The sequence below is a fragment of the Peromyscus californicus genome, unplaced genomic scaffold, assembly GCF_007827085.1.
Source record: "Peromyscus californicus insignis strain IS unplaced genomic scaffold, ASM782708v3 Scaffold_9__1_contigs__length_137607984, whole genome shotgun sequence".
NCBI lineage: Eukaryota > Metazoa > Chordata > Mammalia > Rodentia > Cricetidae > Peromyscus > Peromyscus californicus.
In genome coordinates this window covers 80,973,027-80,993,259 of record NW_026294617.1, presented here as the reverse complement: position 1 = coordinate 80,993,259, position 20,233 = coordinate 80,973,027, and the positions used below count along the sequence as shown (strand labels likewise).

Here is a 20,233-nt window from a genome sequence, read left to right as displayed (position 1 = left end):
GCTTAAATTTTTTTTTAAAGATTTATTTATTATATATACAGCATGTATGACTGCAGGCCAGAAGAGGGCACCAGATCTCATTACAGATGGTTGTGAGCCACCATGTGGTTGCTGGGAATTGAACTCAGGACCTGTGGAAGAGAAATCAGTGCTCTTATCCTCTGAGCCATCTCTCCAGCCCCAATAATATTAAAAATTTTGAGATACTATTTATACCTTAAGAAAAGTTTTAAAGAGTCAAAATAAAATCAAAGGATTATGAGATTAGGGGCAATAGAATAGTCCCTTAATTTTCCTTTTTCTTCTGTCCCATACCAGGTGGCTCTAATGACATGAGATAGAGATTTTCGATTTTTTTTTTCATGCTTGGGTTTAGAGAAAGAGTCACACTCCAGCTTCAAAGTCAGCTTTATTTTTTAATTGAATTGGGACTACAAAGAGACCATTTGCCTCACATGTCTGTAGAGAACAGCAGACACAAACATTTGGGAAGATTTATGAAATTTTATCCTGTTGGAAATGTGTTATATTATTAGGCCAATTTACTCTTTTTTTTTTTTTTTTTTTTTTTTTTTTTTTTGGTTTTTCGAGACAGGGTTTCTCTGTGTAGCTTTGCGCCTTTCCTGGAACTCGCTTTGGAGACCAGGCTGGCCTCGAACTCACAGAGATCCGCCTGGCTCTGCCTCCCGAGTGCTGGGATTAAAGGCGTGCGCCACCACCGCCCGGCCCAATTTACTCTTTTTCTTGGGACATTTTCTCTGGATGATTTGTCGTTTTTCTTCAGATATCTCATTTGTCCAGTGGTCTTCATATTCCTTAGTCGGATGTCTTCATTCTCCTGGAAAGACAAAAACAAAACCCTGCTGTTGCATGAATCCTAAATGGTCTTATTAAAAAAAACAACCAACCAACCAAACAAACAAACAAAAAAACCCCAGAGCCAAATATTGGGGTAAATGCTGAAAGATCAGAGAAAGAAAAGAACAAGCCACAGCCACTTCTCACTTTGCCATCTCCTCAGCTGATTCTGTCTCCACGAATTCTCAGACTGAATGCCTCTGAGTCCTTACCCAAAAGGCTTCAGATGAAAAAGCCTTTAGTTCCTGTCTCCTCACCCTTATATACTATTCTCTGCCCAGCCATCACTTCCTTCCTCGTGCTGGAATTAATGGTGTGTGTGCTTCCCAAATACTGGGATTAAAGGTGTGAGATCTCAAGTGCTGGGATTAAAGGTGTGTGACTCCCAAGTATTGGGATTAAAGATGTGTGCCACCACTGCCTAGCTCTGTTCCTCTCCTAGACTGAGTCAATCTCATGTCGTCCAAGGAGGCTTTGAACTCACAGAGATCCAGATAGATCTCTGCTTCCAGAGTACTAGGATTAAAGGTGTGTGCTACCACTGCCTGGCATCTATGTTTAATTTATTGGCTTTTTCTGTTCTTTGATATTCAGGTAAATTTTATTAGGGTACACAATATATCACCATACCCTGCCCCAACCTTAACTTTGGTAAGTTTTCCTTTTTGGCAAGTTATATCTGATCAAATGAAAGGCATTTGCTAGTCTTATAAATTAATTTAAATTGAATGGTCATGCTGTTTGATGAACTATCACCTCTTTTAATCAAGAGGTCTCTCCTGTTCAAATCTAATCTTTATCAATTTTGATGATAGCCATAGCTTTTCTTCTCCTGTGGAAACAAAAGCAAAACCTGTTTCCCAATGTAACACATATCTTGGTTTCCATTCTGAGGTCAACACATCTTTAAAGTACACAGACTCATTTAATTCAGCAGTTTTTTTTTTTTTTTTTTTGCTATTCAAAGTCTCTCTGAAGCTGTCATTCCTTTCTCATTAGCATTTAAAAAATTAAAGTTAATAAAGCATTTGTGTAATCTATCTTTGGGGGTCTTTATTACCCCCTTTTGTTTACTAAGCATATCTTTTAAAGTGCAGTTAGATTTTTCTCTAACTGCTTGTCCTGTAGGATTGTGTAGTATACTTGTAATATGCTTTATGTTATAATATGCAAAAAAACTGTTTCATTACTAGAGACATATGCTGGAGCATTGTCAGTCTTAATTTTGTACAGGTATTCCCATAATGTCCATAACTGGTGGTCATTCTTATATGATAACTGAATAAACAAAAGATGGTTTTCTAATAATCTTGGACTACTCCTCTTTAGTTTGAACATGACATGATGTGGAAGGTTCTGATTTAAATTCCTGTCTGTGTGTCAATACTTTTTTTAGTTCCATTGGTAGGTTTTTCTAAGGCCTGTATCTTATTAGTCAATTTTTTTATATTTGGCACAGATATCAAACCACTTTTTAAAGGATTAAACCATGAATTACCAAACAGATAATAATTACAATCAACGTTATGTCAATCCCAGCTATGTCGGTTATTCATTTATGTTTTTTCATTTTTAAACCATCCACTGTCGAACTCTACAGAGTCCTAATTCCCTGTTTTGTAATATTTCCCATTCTTTTTTTTTTTTTTTTGGTTTTTCGAGACAGGGTTTCTCTGTGTAGCTTTGCGCCTTTCCTGGAACTCACTTGGTAGCCCAGGCTGGCCTCGAACTCACAGAGCTCCGCCTGGCTCTGCCTCCCGAGTGCTGGGACTAAAGGCGTGCGCCACCACCGCCCGGCCTATTTCCCATTCTTAACATGGGAAAGTTTAAAAAAAAAAATAAAACCTAATTCTCGCCTTGTCAGCTCTACTGACTTTTTTGTGTGTCCACAGCAATGACTACATCAACAGCAGAGCATGCAGGAGGGCAGGGGAGCCAGCTGCAGCAGCAGCAGCAGCAGCAGCAGCAGCAGCAGCAGCAGCAGCGGTGCTTGGCTGGTGGGGTGTGTGACCAGGCAAGCAGGCCAGTGTGAGCCCTGGGGTCGCAATGGGCTGCTGCTGCTGCTGCTGCTGCTGTGAGGGCTGAGGGCACCTGCAGGTGCTAGCATGTAGCTGGGGGTGGAGGAAGTGCAGTGTAGTCAGACGTTCCCTTTATTTCTCTCCTTTTTGTCTAATTAAAAAGGAAGGCTTTAACTTTAACATAGTAAGATTATATACAATGAAATAATCATTAAGTAAGAATTACAGTTACAGCTGGGCGGTGGTGGCACATCCCTTTAATCCCAGCACTCGGGAGGCAGAGCCAGGAGGATCTCTGTGAGTTCGAGGCCAGCCTGGTCTACAGAGTGAGTTCCAGGAAAGGCACAAAGCTACACAGAGAAACCCTGTCTCAAAAAACCAAAAAAAAAAAAAAAAAAAAAAGAGTTACGGTTACAATATCCAGTCTATTTGTATTTGGCAAAATTAGAGAAAATACTCTATTATCTATCTTTGTGAATCCAAAATTTGGTACCTAATTTATCTTTTATCATAACTAAAGAAAACTATAACTACATCTATCTAGTCTTCAACTCTATCAAAGACCCCAGAAGGGTGAAATGTTACCTAATGACAAGGATTCAAGCTGCCTGGACTGTCACCCAAAGTTTCTCTGCAATGTTGGGGCATCCAACTCTGGCCTGCAGTCTTAGCATATCTGACAGACTTTCCTGTGAAGCAGAAAATTTTGATGGACTGTACTACCTTGTCTTAGCAAAGTTCAGCAGTTGCCTTTTTTGAGTCCTGCTGGTCTAGTTGGGGCAGTAACTGTCAGCAATTGAGGCAAGTTTCTTTGACCACATGGCTAGCTTTTGCCATAAAGAAAGCAAACTTCATATGAAGTTTCTTCAGTGCTCATTGTCTTTTCTGAAGTAGATAGGTGCTTCCAGGAGCAGATGTGTCATACTGTCATGAAAAGCCTTAGGTTATTAAACATATTAAATGCCATATTCTGCATATCTTTGAAGTGTTTGAAGACCATCTATCTAAATATATCTGTGTATGACCTTGAAGACATACATAAGACTAAGTTTGACTATTATAGATGACTATTAATCTGTATTTCTTGATTATATATATTTTTAAATGAACTGCATAAACTTAATACCCCAAACAAGAATAGAAATATACATACAGGATAACAAAATTAACTTTAAATTGGTATCAATAAACCAAATCCACACCAATGTAAAATATGTAAGATTAATAGTTGTTTTTTTGATTAAAGTAGATTCAATAATCTACCCTTTTATCCTATCATTTCTATATCTCACCTTTTGTTTTTGTTTTTTTTTTTTTGAGACAGGGTTTCTCTGTGTAGCTTTGCGCCTTTCCTGGAACTCACTCTGTAGCCCAGGCTGGCCTCGAACTCACAGAGATCCACCTGCCTCTGCCTCCCGAGTGCTGGGATTAAAGGGGTGTGCCACCACTGCCTGGCTAGAATCATTTTTTAAGCTTTCTCAGGTTTTATGTGGAAGTTCTTGCCAAATATATGGGTGACACATGTAGGTGGAAGTTTCTCTCCTACCTGCCTGTTCCCAAATACCCAGCAGCTGCTTCTTAAATAACTGACTGAGGTGTAATATTATTTATAAATGCTCAGCTGGTAGCTCAGGCTTATTACTAACTAGCTCTTACACTTAAATTAACCCATAATTCTTTTTTTTTTTTAAAGATTTATTTATTTATTATGTACACAGAAGAGGGCGACAGATCTCATTACAGATGGTTGTGAGCCACCATGTGGGTGCTGGAAATTGAGCTCAGGACCTCTGGAAGAGCAGTTGGTGCTCTTAACCTCTGAGCCATCTCTCCAGTCCTAACCCATAATTCTTATCTATGTTTATCCACGTGTCTTGGTACCTTGTCTCAAAATGACGTCCTCATCTTGCTTCCTCTGCATCTGGCTGGCGACTCTCTGACTCTGTCCTCCTTCTTCCCATCATTCTCAGTTTGGCTTTCCTGCCTAACTTCCTGCCCAGCTACCGGCCAATCAGTGATTTATTAAACCAATTCAAGTGACAAATCTTTACAGTGTACAAGAGGATTATTCCTCAGCATATATGTGTATGGGTGTGGGGTCATCCACAGGAACATGGACAACCTAACAGACAGTGAAGAAAAAAACATCACCTCCTTCCACAACCATCAACTTCTGGCTCTTCAGTTAGGGATCACCTCATGTAACCCTCCTTCATCCATGGTGAAATGTTGGCTGGTTTGATTCTGTGCCGGTCTTGTGTCCGTGATCAAAGCTGCCGTGAACGAGTTCACCAATACAACAGCCATACCATTTTCAAGAGACAACATTTTGCAGCACTCCTCCCTATCTCTGTCACTTACATCCTTCCCTCCCCCTCTTCCGTAAGGTTCCTTGAGCCTTGCTTGGAGGAGGTGGGATAGATGTCTCATTTTGGGCTGAGCACTCCACAGTCATTTATTCTCACCACTCCAAATGATTCCCACTGCAAAAAGCAGCTTGTTTCTATTGCTGACTAAACACTGTGACCAAAAGTATCTTGACAATCTGTCACGAAGGGAAGTCATGGCATGAACTAAGCAGAGACCATGGAGGAATGCTGTTTATTGGCTTGTTCCTCAGCCTCACATTCAGTTTCTTTCTCTCTTTTTCTTCCTTCCTTCCTTTTTTTTTTCTTTCTTTTTTCTTTTTCCTGAGACAGGGTTTCTCTTTATAACAGTTCTGGCCATCTTAGTCTTTGTAGACCAGGCTGGCCTGGAACTCAGCTCCACCTGCCTCTGCCTCCCGAGTGCTGGGATTAAAGGGTGTCCCACCACAATTGGCTACAGCTCCCTTTTTTATACCTCTCAGGACCACCTACTTGCCCAGAGATGGTGCTATCTACAGTGTGGCTGAGCTCTCACCCTCCAATCATTAATCTAGAAAGCCACACAGGCTTGCCTACAAGTTAATTCGATAAGAGGCATTTTCTCAATTGATATTCTTCTTCCCAGAGAACTTAAGCTGTGTCAAGTTGACAAAAATGAATCAAAACAAACTTTCGCTGCTGGAGACTGACCACAGCACTAATATGTGTGTATCAACATCAATACTCAGAAAGCAGTTAGACAATCTGCCCATGTAGCAAGAAAACTTTTTACTGTGGCAGTGATTTCAGATTCACAACTGGTCAAATTGCCGGGAATATGGGTTTGTTGCTGAGACATAGTGGCCTAATGCTCAGAAAATAACCATACACCTGTACCATAGTTTCCAAGGCTCAAGGAACATCTCAGAAGAGTGGAAAGAATGTAAGAGCTAGAGGAAGAGGTGAAGGGTTGAAGAATCTTGTCCTTCGGGCACGCAAAGGTGTTAGCCGGAACAACTCAGAAGGCTTCTCCTCTCCGAGGCTATATAGCAGTTAACAATTGCGTGGGTGGGGGTGAGAGGCCTTCCATGGTGCAGCGGGCAGTAAGTTGCCCATGTTCTGTACCTACACAAAACTCACTGGTTCATTAGTTAGCTTTGAGCAGAATCATTTCTTTGGAGTAGACTTCCCAAGAAAGTCAAACAACAAAAGCTATAAGAAATGCTGGGCACAGCTGGATTAGCTGAACTCTGAATTCTGTCTCCTTTTCAACGTGCTTGGAACGTGACAAAAGACAACACCGGACTGCTTTTCACTGTGTTAGTGACTAACACTCCTTAATTCACTCTAAAAGTCCATTATGAGGTGTCCAAGTGAAATGACAGCAAATATGAAATGATAAATGTAGTTAATATGAAGTAGCTGGAGAATTAAGACGACAACTGTAGATCACAAAAATGTACTTTATTTTTGTTTTTTTTGAAACAGGATTTCTCCATGTAACAGTCCTGGCTATCCTGGAACTCCCTCTGTAGACCAGGCTGGCCTCAAACTCACGAGATCCGCCTGCCTCTGCCTCCTGAGCGCTGGGATTAAAGGCATGCACCACCACCACACAGCCAAAAAATATTATAGCATATTTCTCTCTCTCTCCCTCGTGTGTGTGTGTGTGTGTGTGTGAGTGTGTGTGTGTGTGTGTGTGTGTGTGTGTGTGTGTGTGTGTGTGTGCGCGTTGGGTTGAACTCAGGGCCTTATACATGCTACGCACATCTTTACCACTAAGCTCCAACCTCACATATAGTATAGTATTTAGTATTTCTTTTTTCTTTTCTTTTTTCTTTTTTTTGGTTTTTCGAGACAGGGTTTCCCTGTGTAGCTTTGCGCCTTTCCTGGAATGTACTATGTAGTCCAGGCTGGCCTCGAACTCACAGAGATCCACCTGCCTCTGCCTCCCGAGTGCTGGGATTAAAGGCGTGCGCCACCACCGCCTGGCCAGTATTTCTTTTTTTTTTGGTTTTTCGAGACAGGGTTTCTCTGTGTAGCTTTGTGCCTTTTCCTGGAACTCACTTGGTAGCCCAGGCTGGCCTCGAACTCACAGAGATCCGCCTGGCTCTGCCTCCCGAGTGATGGGATTAAAGGCATGTGCCACCACCGCCCGGTTTCGGCCAGTATTTCTTAACAATGTTTTATAGTTAAATAATGAAACATAGATCACAGAAAAAAAAATGACAGCTGAATATTATAAATACACGGAGTGAAGAAATTCAAATCTTTAGACTACATACAGTATGATGCCATTTCTATAAAGTTTATAAAGGAACAAAACTGAGTAGATTACCTAAGAGATACCCATATATTTTAGGTCTTTTTACCTATGATTAAAGCTATTAAAAAAGAAGCAGGGAAGGAGTAGAGAGAAGTAGGAACTCAAATAAACAGGTGAAAAAGCATTGGTTTAAAAATTATATTGTGTTTTTTTGGAGACATGGTCTCACAATATAGCCCTGACTGTTCTGGAACTTGGTATGTAGACCAGGCTGGCCTCAGACTCATAGAGATCTGCCTGCTGCTGACTCCAGCCAGAGTGCTGGGAGTAAAAGTGTGGACTACCTCACCTGGCTAGCACTGGTAATTTTCTGGTTTTGCTTTTGTGGTCCTGGTGATTGACCCAGGGCTTTTCGTATGCTAGGCAAGCATTAGTCCCAGCACTGGTAATGATTTAATTTTTAATTTAGATAATGTTATCCTTTTATAAATGTCCAATTAACGTAAAATTTAAATACAAAGATAATGAAGTACTGATAAAACTTATATGTGCATGGATGTTTAAAAATATATGTCCCTAATCTGTTTTCTTAGTTACAGGCAACTCAGGGTAGTTTTTCAGTTTTTCTTTTTATTTATTTTTTGGTTTTTCTTTTTTTTTTTTTTTTTTTTTTTTTTTTTTTGTTTTTGTTTTTTTCGAGACAGGGTTTCTCTGTGCAGCTTTGCGCCTTTCCTGGGACTCACTTGGTAGCCCAGGCTGGCCTCGAACTCACAGAGATCCGCCTGGCTCTGCCTCCCGAGTGCTGGGATTAAAGGCGTGCGCCACCACCGCCCGGCTTTTTTTTTTTTTTTTTTTTTTTTTTTTAAAGATTTATTTATTTATTATGTATACAGAAGAGGGTGCCAGATCTCATTATAGGTGGTTGTGAGCTACCACGTGGGCGCTGGGAATTGAACTCAGGACCTCTGGAAGAGCAGTCGGTGCTCTTAACCTCTGAGCCATCTCTCCAGCCCTATTTTTTTTTTTTTTCGAGACAGGGTTTCTCTGTGTAGCTTTGCGCCTTTCCTGGAACTCACTTGGTAGCCCAGGCTGGCCTCGAACTCACAGAGATCCGCCTGGCTCTGCCTCCCGAGTGCTGAGATTAAAGGTATGCACCACCACCGCCCGGCTCTATTTTTTGGTTTTTTGAGACAGGGTTTCTCTGTGTAACAGCCTTGGCTGTCTTGGAACTCACTTTGTAGACCAAGCTGGCCTCGAACTCACAGAGCTTGCCTCCCTCTGTCTTCCAGGTGTTGGGATTAAAGGCTTGCGCCACTACCACCCGGCTAATTCAGGGTAGTTTTAATAAAAGCAACTTTATTAAAAGTATTTCTCAAAATCTCTTGGGCAGCCAGGAAACAGAAAATGTCTGCAGTGAACACGGGTCTCCCCTGCAGACACAGAAGCTCACAGAGCCGATGGCTGGCACTCCAAACTCATGTTTGCTGTTCTTCTACGGATTCAAAGGATTCTGTGTGGCTCCCTGCTTTGCCACATCGCTAACTTTGAAATTCAAGGCAGCTGTCTCTTCCCTAGCTGCAAAGGAGGCTGGAAAACATCTGGGACTTCCAAATTCCTTAGGAACGAGGAAGCTCTGACACAGTAGACAAGGGAACCCTACCTAGGTAGGGGTTAGGACACTGGGCAGTCAGTAAAGAAATAAAAGGTGTCTACGAGAGCCCATTTTCTCAGTGACTCAATATAAGTATCTCTGCAGCTAATAATTTAAACTTGCTAAAAAGTATATTTACAGAAAAACAACTAAATGTAACAATCAGCCATTGCTGTTTTCTCAATATTATTTCTCTTTGCTAAGAGAACACTGACTTTATTTGGCATGGCTATGAATCTAGCCTTCTTTACAACCAGACATGTCTATTTAGTATGTGAGGCAAATATGGAGAGGAAAACTCCATTTATAATTTCTGGAAACTTTGCTTTTCCCATGTATCTCCAAGGCAGTCAGCTTCCTATTTTTGCCTGCCTTCCACACGGGCATGGCATCTGACACAGCAGTGATCTACAACAACAAGAAAACAGCATGGAAGACGAAAGCCACCATGGTAAGACGGCACCCTGTAAAGAAATGCACCCTTTCTCCTCTACAGCGGGAACCATCATATGCACAACATTCTAGGAAACAGGCAACAACATTTTCCTATTAGTTGACCCTACTAAACTGAATTCATGGTATTTCCCAATACACAGGCTTCGGTGTTTCTCGTGCCCTTGTAAATAAGAACAGATTTTGCCAACCAAAATCCATGAGATCCACACAATATTTGGCATTTAAAGGCATCTTAACTTGGTGCTTAAGAAACGCACTGAGGGGCTGGAGAGATGGTTCAGCGGTTGAGAGCACTGGCTGCTCTTCCAGAGGTCCTGAGTTCAATTCCCAGCAACCACATGGTGGCTCACAACCATGTATAATGAGATATGGCGCCCTCTTCTGGCATGCAGGCAGAACACTGTATACATAATAAATAAATAAAGAAATGAATGAATAAATAAATATTTAAAAAAAAAAAAAAAAGAAACGCACTGAAAGGGGTTGGGGATTTAGCTCAGTGGTAGAGCGCTTGCCTAGCAAGCACAAGGCCCCGGGTTTGGTCCTCAGCTCCAGGAAATAAAAAAAAAAAGAAAAATAAAAAAAAATAAAATTAAAAAAAAAAATTTAAAAAAAAAAAGAAAAAGAAACGCACTGAAGAGTGCCTGGGTGTGAATCCTGGCTCTACTTGGACAAATAAGAACCTTCTAGTGTGTGAGGAACTGTAAAGAGTTGAAATGGAGATTCTGTGTCAGTGTCTGATGCAGAAGAAGAGCCCTCAGTACAGTACGAGGTATAATCATTGCAGATCTAGACTGCTTCTGCAGCTGTTTTCTAGGTCTACTCCTAGCAACCCGTCAACAATTGGATTCTCAAGTTTAAACAGTCCTTTCTGTGTTCTATATACACTTATATCAGATTTATCATACTGCATCATAATTATATGAACAACATTTTGTTTTGTCTTTTGAGACAGGGTCTCTTGTAGCCCAGGCTGGTTTTGAACTTGCTATGTAGCCAAGGATGACCTTGGATTCCTGATTTTCCTGCCTTTGCCTCCAAGTTCTGGGAATACAGGCATGTGCCACCATGCCTAGTTTATCTGGTGCTGAGTATCAAGGCCAATGCTCTGTGAACACCAGGCAACACCACACCAGCTGTTACATCTCCAACCCTCTACGTATACTGGCTTGACTCCCTTTACCATGCTTTTCTTTTTAAAGTCTTAGGTCTGTTTTTTCCCCCCAACTCATATAACTCCTAATGAAGTCTTACTCTTTGCACAGACCAGTACACATACTTGGTTGTTTTTGTGTGGGAGGTCAGAAGGTAACTTGCAGGAGTTAGTTCTCACCTTCCACCATATGGGTTCTGGGGATCGAACTCCGGCCATCACATTTTGTGGCAAGCACCTTTACCTGCTGAGTCATCTCACTGGCCCTAAGACGTATTCTTCAACTAGTATTGTCATTTTCTGGGATGGTTATTAAAATGTAAGTTTCAGATTCCATCTATAAATTTCTATTTTAATAGGTGAGTGAACAACACTTTAAGGAACATGGAAATAGAGTTCAGTGATAAATTATACATATGGTACTTGTGCAATGAATACCTTATTAATATGCTATGTGTACAGTTATACTGTGAATATGTTGTGCTAAATGCAGATTGCTTATGAACTGTCACTTGACAAGGTTGCTATAGATCTGAAAAAAAAAAACCCTCTCTCCTCCTCCTCCTCCTCCTCCTCTTCTTTTTTTTTTTTTTTCCCCAAGACAGGGTTTCTCTGTGTAGCCTTGGCTGACCTGGAACTCGCTCTGTAGACCAGGCTGGCCTCGAACTCACAGAGATCTTCCTGACTCTGCCTCCCAAGTGCTGGGATTAAAGGTATGTGCCACAACTGCCCGGCCCTTCTACACTTCTTAATTAGACTCATTACTCAGTAAAATTAGCAAATCTTCCCCATAGAGGTTTTTATTAGCAAAGATAATTTCATATTAAAATTTCACACACTAAATTCTTCCATCTACTGCAAGAGACATTAACATCTTCACACAAAGTGAAGAGCACTCCTTCTCCATTCAATACACTAGCTCTATATTACCTTCACAGTATTAACACCAGGCATAATTTATATGACACAGGGCATTGAGAGCTCAGTATATCCCCAGGACTAAGAGGAAGAGGTTCTTCTGGTGGCTAAGATGGAAAGAGGGAACATAAGGCAGATAAAGGGCTCCTGTGTACACCGCTGACACAGACTATCTGGTAACACTACCATTTTCAATGAAACTTGACAGCTGACAAGCGGTAGAGGACACTTGCTCCTGATGGGCTTGTGGAGTACACTGTCACTTAGGGGAGAGGATACTTGCTCCCGATGGGCTTGTGGGGTACACTTTGGGCACTTAGGGGATACTTCAAGGCAAATGGTTGGAGTTGTCCACTACTCTAATTAAAGTCCGTAAGTATTAACGGGATCAGATGGACTCAGAACGTTCTGGATAGATTTTGTTGCTTTAGCTCGAATTAGTTCTTTGGACCATACAAAAGAAACTTTACATATAAACACTAGATCTTTCTTTCTTTTTTTTTTTCTTTTTTTTTTTTTTTTTTTTTTTTTGGTTTTTCGAGACAGGGTTTCTCTGTGTAGCTTTGCGCCTTTCCTGGAACTCACTTGGTAGTCCAGGCTGGCCTCGAACTCACAGAGATCCGCCTGGCTCTGCCTCCCGAGTGCTGGGATTAAAGGCGTGCGCCACCACCGCCCGGCTTAGATCTTTCTTAATATCATCTTTCGCATATGGTATGGTGCTTAGTATTGGCAAATATTGACAGAGTTAAGATTTTTTTCAGCTATTTTGGGCAAACAAATCGTGTAAAAGGAATTCTTTATAAATTTGAGTAAACCAGGAAGGTCAGGGGAAGGTTGACAAGGTGACTAGCAGACCCTCCCTGCACCTGAATCTCCGTTTGTTCTCAATCGCCTGCATGGCATCAGGACTGTAGTAGCTTTCTGTGGGTGATACAGTGCTTCCATGTAAAACTCAAATAGATCTCAGACAGCAGACTACTACTGCTGGTGATAAGCCATCCAAGCAGTGCCATTCTTCACAATCACAGCGATGTACCCATCAAATAGTGGGGCACGGTGCCCACGAACTATGATGTGGGGAAATCTAGACACGTTCTTCTTAGTCGGCCAACTACCTAAGCTGAATATTCCCTAGTCAAACAAAAGGCAAGTGGATTGCTTAATCAAATAAATAAAAGCTTTTAAATCAAGTGGCATTTAAATCAAGTGCTCATGTGGGACTGTACCTGATGGGGCTGGTACACGTTCCTGGGCACTCTCTGAATGACTATGTGATCCCTGTGGGGAGGAGAACAACCCAAACCCAGGTGACTTGGTGTCAAGTATACTGCCCCGGGGACTAGTAATAGATCCTCTCAATTAAGAGAAAAGACACCTGACCACCAAGTGTCAACTCCTAGCACCAGAGAGAATCCAAACTCCATAGATGAGTGACGGAACTCAGAGGCTCTGCTTCTGTGAATCACGTTACTTTTGCAAGTGGAAAAAAAAAAAAAATCCAGGTTTACACCAAACATGTACCTTTAAAAAGTTCAACCTCTTAAAATTCTTAGAAGTCAATTTTATAATCCTATATAAAATAAAATCACTGGTTTATAATAAAATGTTCGGAGTTTCAGAGATGTGAAAAACAAAAATGAACTGAAAACAGCAGTTTCTATAAATTCAAGTCCCAGAGTAAAAACTGAACATAGTCTCTGACAAAGGAATGGTGAGACGTGTCTATTTTTACTAATACACCCCAAACTGTTTTGTGGACAATGAATGGCAAGTGGCAATTCTGAACTGCCATCTCATACCTCTAATCGACACTAACTCAAGTCTGTGGCAAGACACTTGATGCATCTTATGGAGAGGTAGTCACTTCTCTCCATGATGGGCCATCTGCAGCCAGTGTTCAGAAGTTCAGTTATTTGATGGGCTGGGAAGCAGGATCCACAGAATTTTCCTTTCCAACCTGAAGAGACTCACTGCTGATGGACAATAATTCTCGAAGTTCCTTATTTTCAAGCTGGGGAAAGAAGATATTTCCTGTGTTTTAACTGTTAAAATGTGTCAGACCATATTATTTGGGGTCAGAAAGAAGAAAAATATTTTTAAAGTTTTAAATGATTAAAATATATTTTTGAGACCGGGCAGTGGTGGCGCACACCTTTAATCCCAGCACTCGGGAGGCAGAGGCAGGTGGATCTCTGTGAGTTCGAGGCCAGCCTGGGCTCCAGAGTGAGTTCCAAAGCTACACAGAGAAACCCTGTCTCAACTCTGCTCCCCCAAAGAAAAAAATATTTTTGAGACAGAGTCTCACTAAGTAGACTTTTTTTTTTTTTTTTTTTTTTTTCCGAGTTTCTCTGTGTAGTTTTGGTGCCTGTCCTGTATCTCGTGTTGTAGACCAGGCTGGCCTCGAACTCAGAGATCCACCTGGCTCTGCCTTTTGAGTGCTAGGATTAAAGGCATGCGCCACCACTGCCTGGCTTCACTAAGTGGACTTTGCTGGCCTACAATTTGATACACACATCAGGCTGGCCTTAAACTCACAAATATGTACCTATCTCTGCCTCCTGAGTACTGAGATAAGAGGCATGCACCACCATACTTGGACCTTAAATGATTAATTTTTTTTTCTTTTTAGATTTATTTTATTATTTTATGTGTATGAGTATTTTGCCTGCATGTATGTCTGGGCACCATGTGAACACCTGGTACTCTAGGTCAGAAGGGGACACAATGCTCTGGGTGTAGAGTTACCACCATGTGGGTGCTTGGAATCGAATCTAGGTCCTTTGTAAGAGCAACAGGTGCTCTTAAATATTGAGCCATCTCTCTGGTTCATAATTCAACTAGTACTTTTGGTACTTGACACCTATCACTTCCTTTGATTTCTATCTAGATATGACACCTTACACTCCATTTTTACCATGTCTGTCGAAAATTCTCTCTATTTTGAGACAGTGTCTGATGTAGTGGAGGCTGAATTGGAACTCTTGATTCTTCTGTTTCTATCTCCTAAGTGCTGGGATTTCAGGTGTGTGCAACCGTGTCCAGCTCTTTACAGGACACACTGATAAACTAGAGCATTTCTAGCTTCACCAAAAGGTTGAACAGCATGATCAACAAGTCCTCCACCATATTCACTGCCTCTCAGCACTCTGGAGGAGTCATTTCACTATGTGTATGTGTGTGTTGCTTGCACCTATGTATTTGCACCATCTGAGTGCCAGAAGAGGGCATCGGGTTCCTGGAACTGGAGTTATGATGGTTGTGAACCACCACGTGGAACCACAGAGAACATCAATACTGCTAGTATTATTGTTAGCATAACACTACTGAGACAACACAGGAGGTTCATGCAGGATAACTTTTAGTTTTAGGCCAGTTCAGGCCACATTCTCAGACACCCGACCCCCTCATTTTAGAGACATTCTTGTAAAAAGGAAAATACTAATACACTGCAGTGATAGTAGAGTGATGACATATTCTGAGATCCTATAAAAACTGTTAGAAAAACAGTGAACTTAACAAAACAAATGAAAGAGAAAAAAGGGTGAACTTGAAACTTCAACCACCTTACCTCTAACTGAGCTAGTTTTTCCTGAATCTTACAAAACTGATTATCATCCACCTGAACGGCTTTCCTCATCACTTCTCCCATTTCACAGATTCTATCAATCTGACTTTCAATTTCCTGTGAAAATAAGATGGAAAAAATAGTTTTTAGTTATGAAGACCACAAAAAGCATGTGCATTATGAATTTTAAGTCTATTAAAAACCTTGCAGAAATAAACTGGGAGGGGTTCATTTAGTACATGCTACAGAAGTTACACTTCAATTACCCTATATTTTGAGCCATAATAATATAAATCTGTGGTATTTCAAATAATTTCCACTTTTCAAAAGAGCATTTGATATCCAGGTGTCAAGTGTGGTAGCACACACCTGTAATCCTGTCCTTGGGAGGCTGAGGAGGGCAGATGCCAGCCTCTATTAAATAGCACCTAGCCTCAAAAAAAAAAAAAAAAAAAAAAAGATAATAACTCAAATATTTAGATATTTAAAACATTCCAGTTCCCCGAAACTTGTAAGTCAGTAAAATGCATCCAATGAAAGATGAAAGAAACATCTTTCACTGTAGTAAATAGTAGCTTCCAATTTAAGAACTGTAGATTAGAATACATAATATGTGTAAATATATAACAAGGAAGCACCTTACAAACTGAAAAATAGCTACTGGTTTTCCAAATTAAACAGTAGTTAAAACGTAGGAACTGCCATAAAATAAACAAGACTGCCCCCACATCCCCAGTAACAGAATGTGAGTCATTTAGTGAAGTTAGTGACGGCTTGCTATGTGGAGGACATAGATAAAACTGAACTCATGCCCCCGTAAGTACAAAACTTACAGCTTAGTAGAATACACAAGTAATAATCAGCCAAGCACTCACCGAAGGCTTTCAACACTAGCTGCCATCATGCTTGCTATCTAGCTTGCTATGTAGCCCAGGTTAGCCTAGAACTCTAACTCATCCTGTCTCAGGTTGAAAAAGAGATCTTGGTGAGGGAGGTGATACCACTCAAAAGGATGTGGGGAGCCCCTGATCCCCTTCTTTTATTCGTATCTTCACAAAGCCTCCGTCAGATACAGAGTGAACATGAAAACCATGAAAGAGGAACATGCTTTTCTGCAAACAAAACAACAACCTCAAGATGACAGTATGGTTTCTTTAGAATTTATTTATCGGTGTTTCCTTACTGCAGAGTGAGACTGGTGAGCTTTCAGGACTGGTTCGGTATCCACTGCCTTTTTAGCAACCATTAACTGTAACATCTGTTTCCGGTACTTGCTCATGATGAGTTCCAAAGCATCCTGGTGCTCCTCCAAGGAAACCCACAGCTCTAACAAAAAAGCAAACATCTGGGCAATGATGTCTGTAACAGGTCCCAAGGCAAACCTCCTAACAGCTGGGGCTTTCTGATACTCCATGGGATATTGTGAATCCAAAGCTGGGAATCGATATTCAAGCCCACAAAAGTGACTAAAGTCTACCTGAAAAACAACTTTCTAGACAGTAGAGTTTTGTAGAAGTAACATGGGATATGTAATCACAAGACACAGATTTGAATTCAGTTTTCTAATTTACTTGCTTAAGACTTAGAAGCAAAATGAGCGCATTAAAAAAAAATTATTTTGTTGATTTGAGTGCAAACACCACAGTGTACATGTGAGGTCAGAGAACAACTTCCAGGAGTCAATTCTCTCCTTCCACCATGTGGGTCCTTGGAATGGAACTCAGGTCCTCAGGCTTGGCTCTTCAGGCCTTCTGGCTAGTGCCATTATCTGCTGGGGCATCTTGTTGGCGAATGTGAACCTGTCTCTTAACTGCATTGTGTAAATACCTGGGTTGTCGATCTCAAAACGACGACAGGGGAATATAATGGAATGGAAGATGTAAAAAGGTCTCTGTAAGACAACTGCCATACTGTAGTCATTACCAACCCTAAGAATGTATATTTTGGAGACAAAGTTCTAGCCGTCCATCTTGCACAGGAACATAAAACAAAAATAAAAACAAAAAACCACCTCGATCTTAACTTTAGTATTCACTTTAATTAATATTAAAATATTACATTTATAGACTCTGAACTTAGGTATATACGCCTCCATCTGGTATGTGCCCCGCCCCCAGCCATGTAACAACTCAGCTCTATTAAACAACTCTTTCAAAGTCATCACTCAGAAGACTTAAAAAAGAGTAATCTGGCCGGGCAGTGGTGGCGCACGCCTTTAATCCCAGCACTCGGGAGGCAGAGCCAGGCGGATCTCTGTGAGTTCGAGGCCAGCCTGGACTACCAAGTGAGTTCCAGGAAAGGCGCAAAGCTACACAGAGAAACCCTGTCTCGAAAAACCAAAAAAAAAAAAAGAGTAATCTAATAGATTTTACTGCTATCATATGACCTTCTTAAGCACTGACCCTAGATATAGATATGAGATGTACACTCTTGTGAATGTCCAAATTATTACCAGACACGGAAAAAAAAAATCCTGCACATACACACACACACACACACACACAGAGAGAGAGGCCCGACTAACCTCTGTTTTCTTGCTGCAAGTCTCTAATCTGGGTATTCTCTTGAGACAGCAGAATGTGAGGTTTATATTTAGACATGTCCTTCATGTCGGGTGCATCCTCTTGATACTGGACAGACAGACAGACAGATTAAGCCGCTGCAAACACAGGCAGGTGCTCCTGAGGCGGCAGCAGTCCCACCCATCACAGAGGAAGTTCTCACGCCCGCCCTGCCCTCCAGACCAGGATAAATCAGGCGGCGACCCCACCCGCCCGCTCCCCGTCGCACCCACCCCAGGGCGCGGCCCGGCCCGGCCCGACCTGCTCGGGCAGCACGGCGCCCGCCTCCCGCATCGCCGCCACCCGCCGGTGCAGCGCGGCCGACTGGTCCACCAGCGACTCGGCCGCCGCATCGTGCTCGCGCAGCCGCTCCAGCAGCGTCTTGGCGTCCGTCAGGATCTTCTCGATCGTGCAGCTCATAGCGGCCGACGACGCCCGCCCGGCCCGCTGGCCTCAGCGATTCGCTCAGCCCTTCCCCGTCTGGGATCAGCGCGATCGCGTCACTTCCGGGCACGCTTTAAAGGCGCCTTGGCAGCCCGGTCGGCGCCTGCGCAGTGCTGGATTCGTGGTAACCTCTGGTTTAGCCACAGCCTTTCTTAGGTGGAGCAGCAGAGGTCGGCTTGGTGCCACATCCTGGTTCTTCATGATGTTACAGCTGTTCCGGTCTCAGTTCTCCTTTTCTTCTGGTTTTGATTGATGTGGTTTGTCATGGGATTTCAACAAACTGATAAAACAAACACCTCCCCCCTCCCCAACAAGTGGTAAAATACACTGGAACCTCTCACTTCCTCCCTCCTCCCTTCCTTCCTCTGTGCCCTTCCTCTTCCTTCCCACCCCTTCTTCCCTTCCTCCTCTCCTCCCCCCTCTCCTCTCTTCTTCCCTCCCTTCCTTTAAAAGCTGAACAGTGGCTGAGGAATGGCACCTGAGGTTGTCCTCTGACCTCCACATACACAACTGACCTCCACATATACAACTGCATCTCTCTCTCTCTCTCTCTCTCTCTCTCTCTCTCTCTCTCTCTCTCTCTCTCTCTCTCTCTCTCTCTCTCTCTCTCCTCTCTCTCTCCACACACACACACACACACACACACACACACACAAATGGGAAAGCTTTCTTTAATGCAATAGGGCAATAAAATAATAGTAATGTTTTGTTCCTAAGAATCACCCCCCCCCCCTACAGTCTTTTTTTATCTTGAGTTCAGCAATGAAATTTATAAATGGGAAACGTGATGTTAGCTGTATTTTGGGATTTGGGGAGGTGCCTATTGTAAAAATTTTACACTTGTAAAAATGTGTTAATAGATTGCCTCTGGGAAAAGGGAATAATTTTCATACAGAAGGAAGAGAACTTTGGAGAAACAATAATAGCCTGGAATAAGTTTGCAACAAAGACTAGGATGCATTTGTATACGTTTTGTAGGGAGCATTTCCCAGGATTCTTAGAAATACTTGAGTGGACACTCCCTTGAAGTCATACAGAATGAGAGCTTAGATTATGTGAGCTGGATATTAAGGGATAAAGATCCCCTCATTTCTGGAGAAGTGGGGGACACTTGAAGGTCATGCTAGTAGCCCAAATAATCTTAACTAAGGCATACAAGCATAGGTTAGGACATTTGAAAGGGCTGAGATGGGAACAGGTTTTCAGTTTGCCAACAGTATATGTCTGAAGGTGAGGAGTGAGGGACCTCCCTTGATGCCGGCTCAATGTATGATATCAAACTTGTGGACAGGCTAGTTGATTGGTTTCTTACATATTTGGCACTATATTTCTATTTTTGATTGTACCTGTTGGGTCCTTCACTTTGCCTCAATGACTTGGCACACACACACACACACACACACACACACACACACACTAGTACTTTGGGTCTCAAATTGAAGCTATGTTTTGGGATGCTGTGAATGCTTTAAGATTAGATTGTGAGGATTGTAGAACTCTGGGACTATATGCAAAAATACTGAAGAGTACATTTCCCAGGTGGCAGTGGACTTAGGAATGTGATACTCAGGGATGTAATGATACACAACTGAGGTGGCAGTTCGATTATCTAGTAGAACACACCCAAGAACTATAACTCTCCAGATCATCTTTCATTGGTTTTTGTTGTCTTGGGATGGCCATAAATATGAGTGTAGAAGACAGGGGACTTGTAGGAGTCAGTGGGGACAAAAGCCAGTGGTACACTAAATTTTTAATTTACTATAAAATATGAACAAACAGATGGGCCATGATGACACACACGGTTAATCCCAGCACTTGGGATGCAGAGGCATGCAGATCTCTGTGAATTTGAGGCCAGACTGGGCTACAGAGTGAGTTCCAGGACAACCAAAGCTACACAGAGAAACCCTGTCTCAAATAAAACAACAAAACCAAAAATAAAACCCTATATAAACAGCAATTTCCATGAACAGAACAAATTCAACTTTTAATAAA

At 41.9% G+C, this 20,233-nt stretch overlaps 1 protein-coding gene across 5 annotated transcripts; it reads right to left on the bottom strand.

Annotated features, from left to right (window-relative positions):
- Positions 1-390: 390 nt before the first annotated feature.
- On the bottom strand, positions 391-18,288 carry Sike1 (suppressor of IKBKE 1). Of its 5 annotated transcripts, XR_008216461.1 has the most exons (6): positions 18,053-18,276; positions 17,755-17,860; positions 16,414-16,556; positions 15,234-15,347; positions 13,465-13,676; positions 725-838 (listed from the first exon to the last, which is right to left on the bottom strand). XR_008216461.1 is itself a non-coding variant. In XM_052731012.1 (5 exons), the coding sequence occupies exons 1-5, from the start codon at positions 18,209-18,211 to the stop codon at positions 533-535; spliced, it is 828 nt and encodes a 275-aa protein (XP_052586972.1). In that variant the 5' UTR covers positions 18,212-18,288; the 3' UTR covers positions 391-532. The 5 variants fall into 5 exon arrangements, 4 of the variants coding, with proteins under 4 accessions (XP_052586972.1, XP_052586974.1, XP_052586973.1 ...); XM_052731012.1 differs by lacking the exon at positions 13,465-13,676 and having other exon boundaries at positions 391-838; positions 18,053-18,288; XM_052731014.1 differs by lacking the exon at positions 13,465-13,676 and having other exon boundaries at positions 391-838; positions 16,414-17,132; positions 18,025-18,130.
- Positions 18,289-20,233: the final 1,945 nt, after the last annotated feature.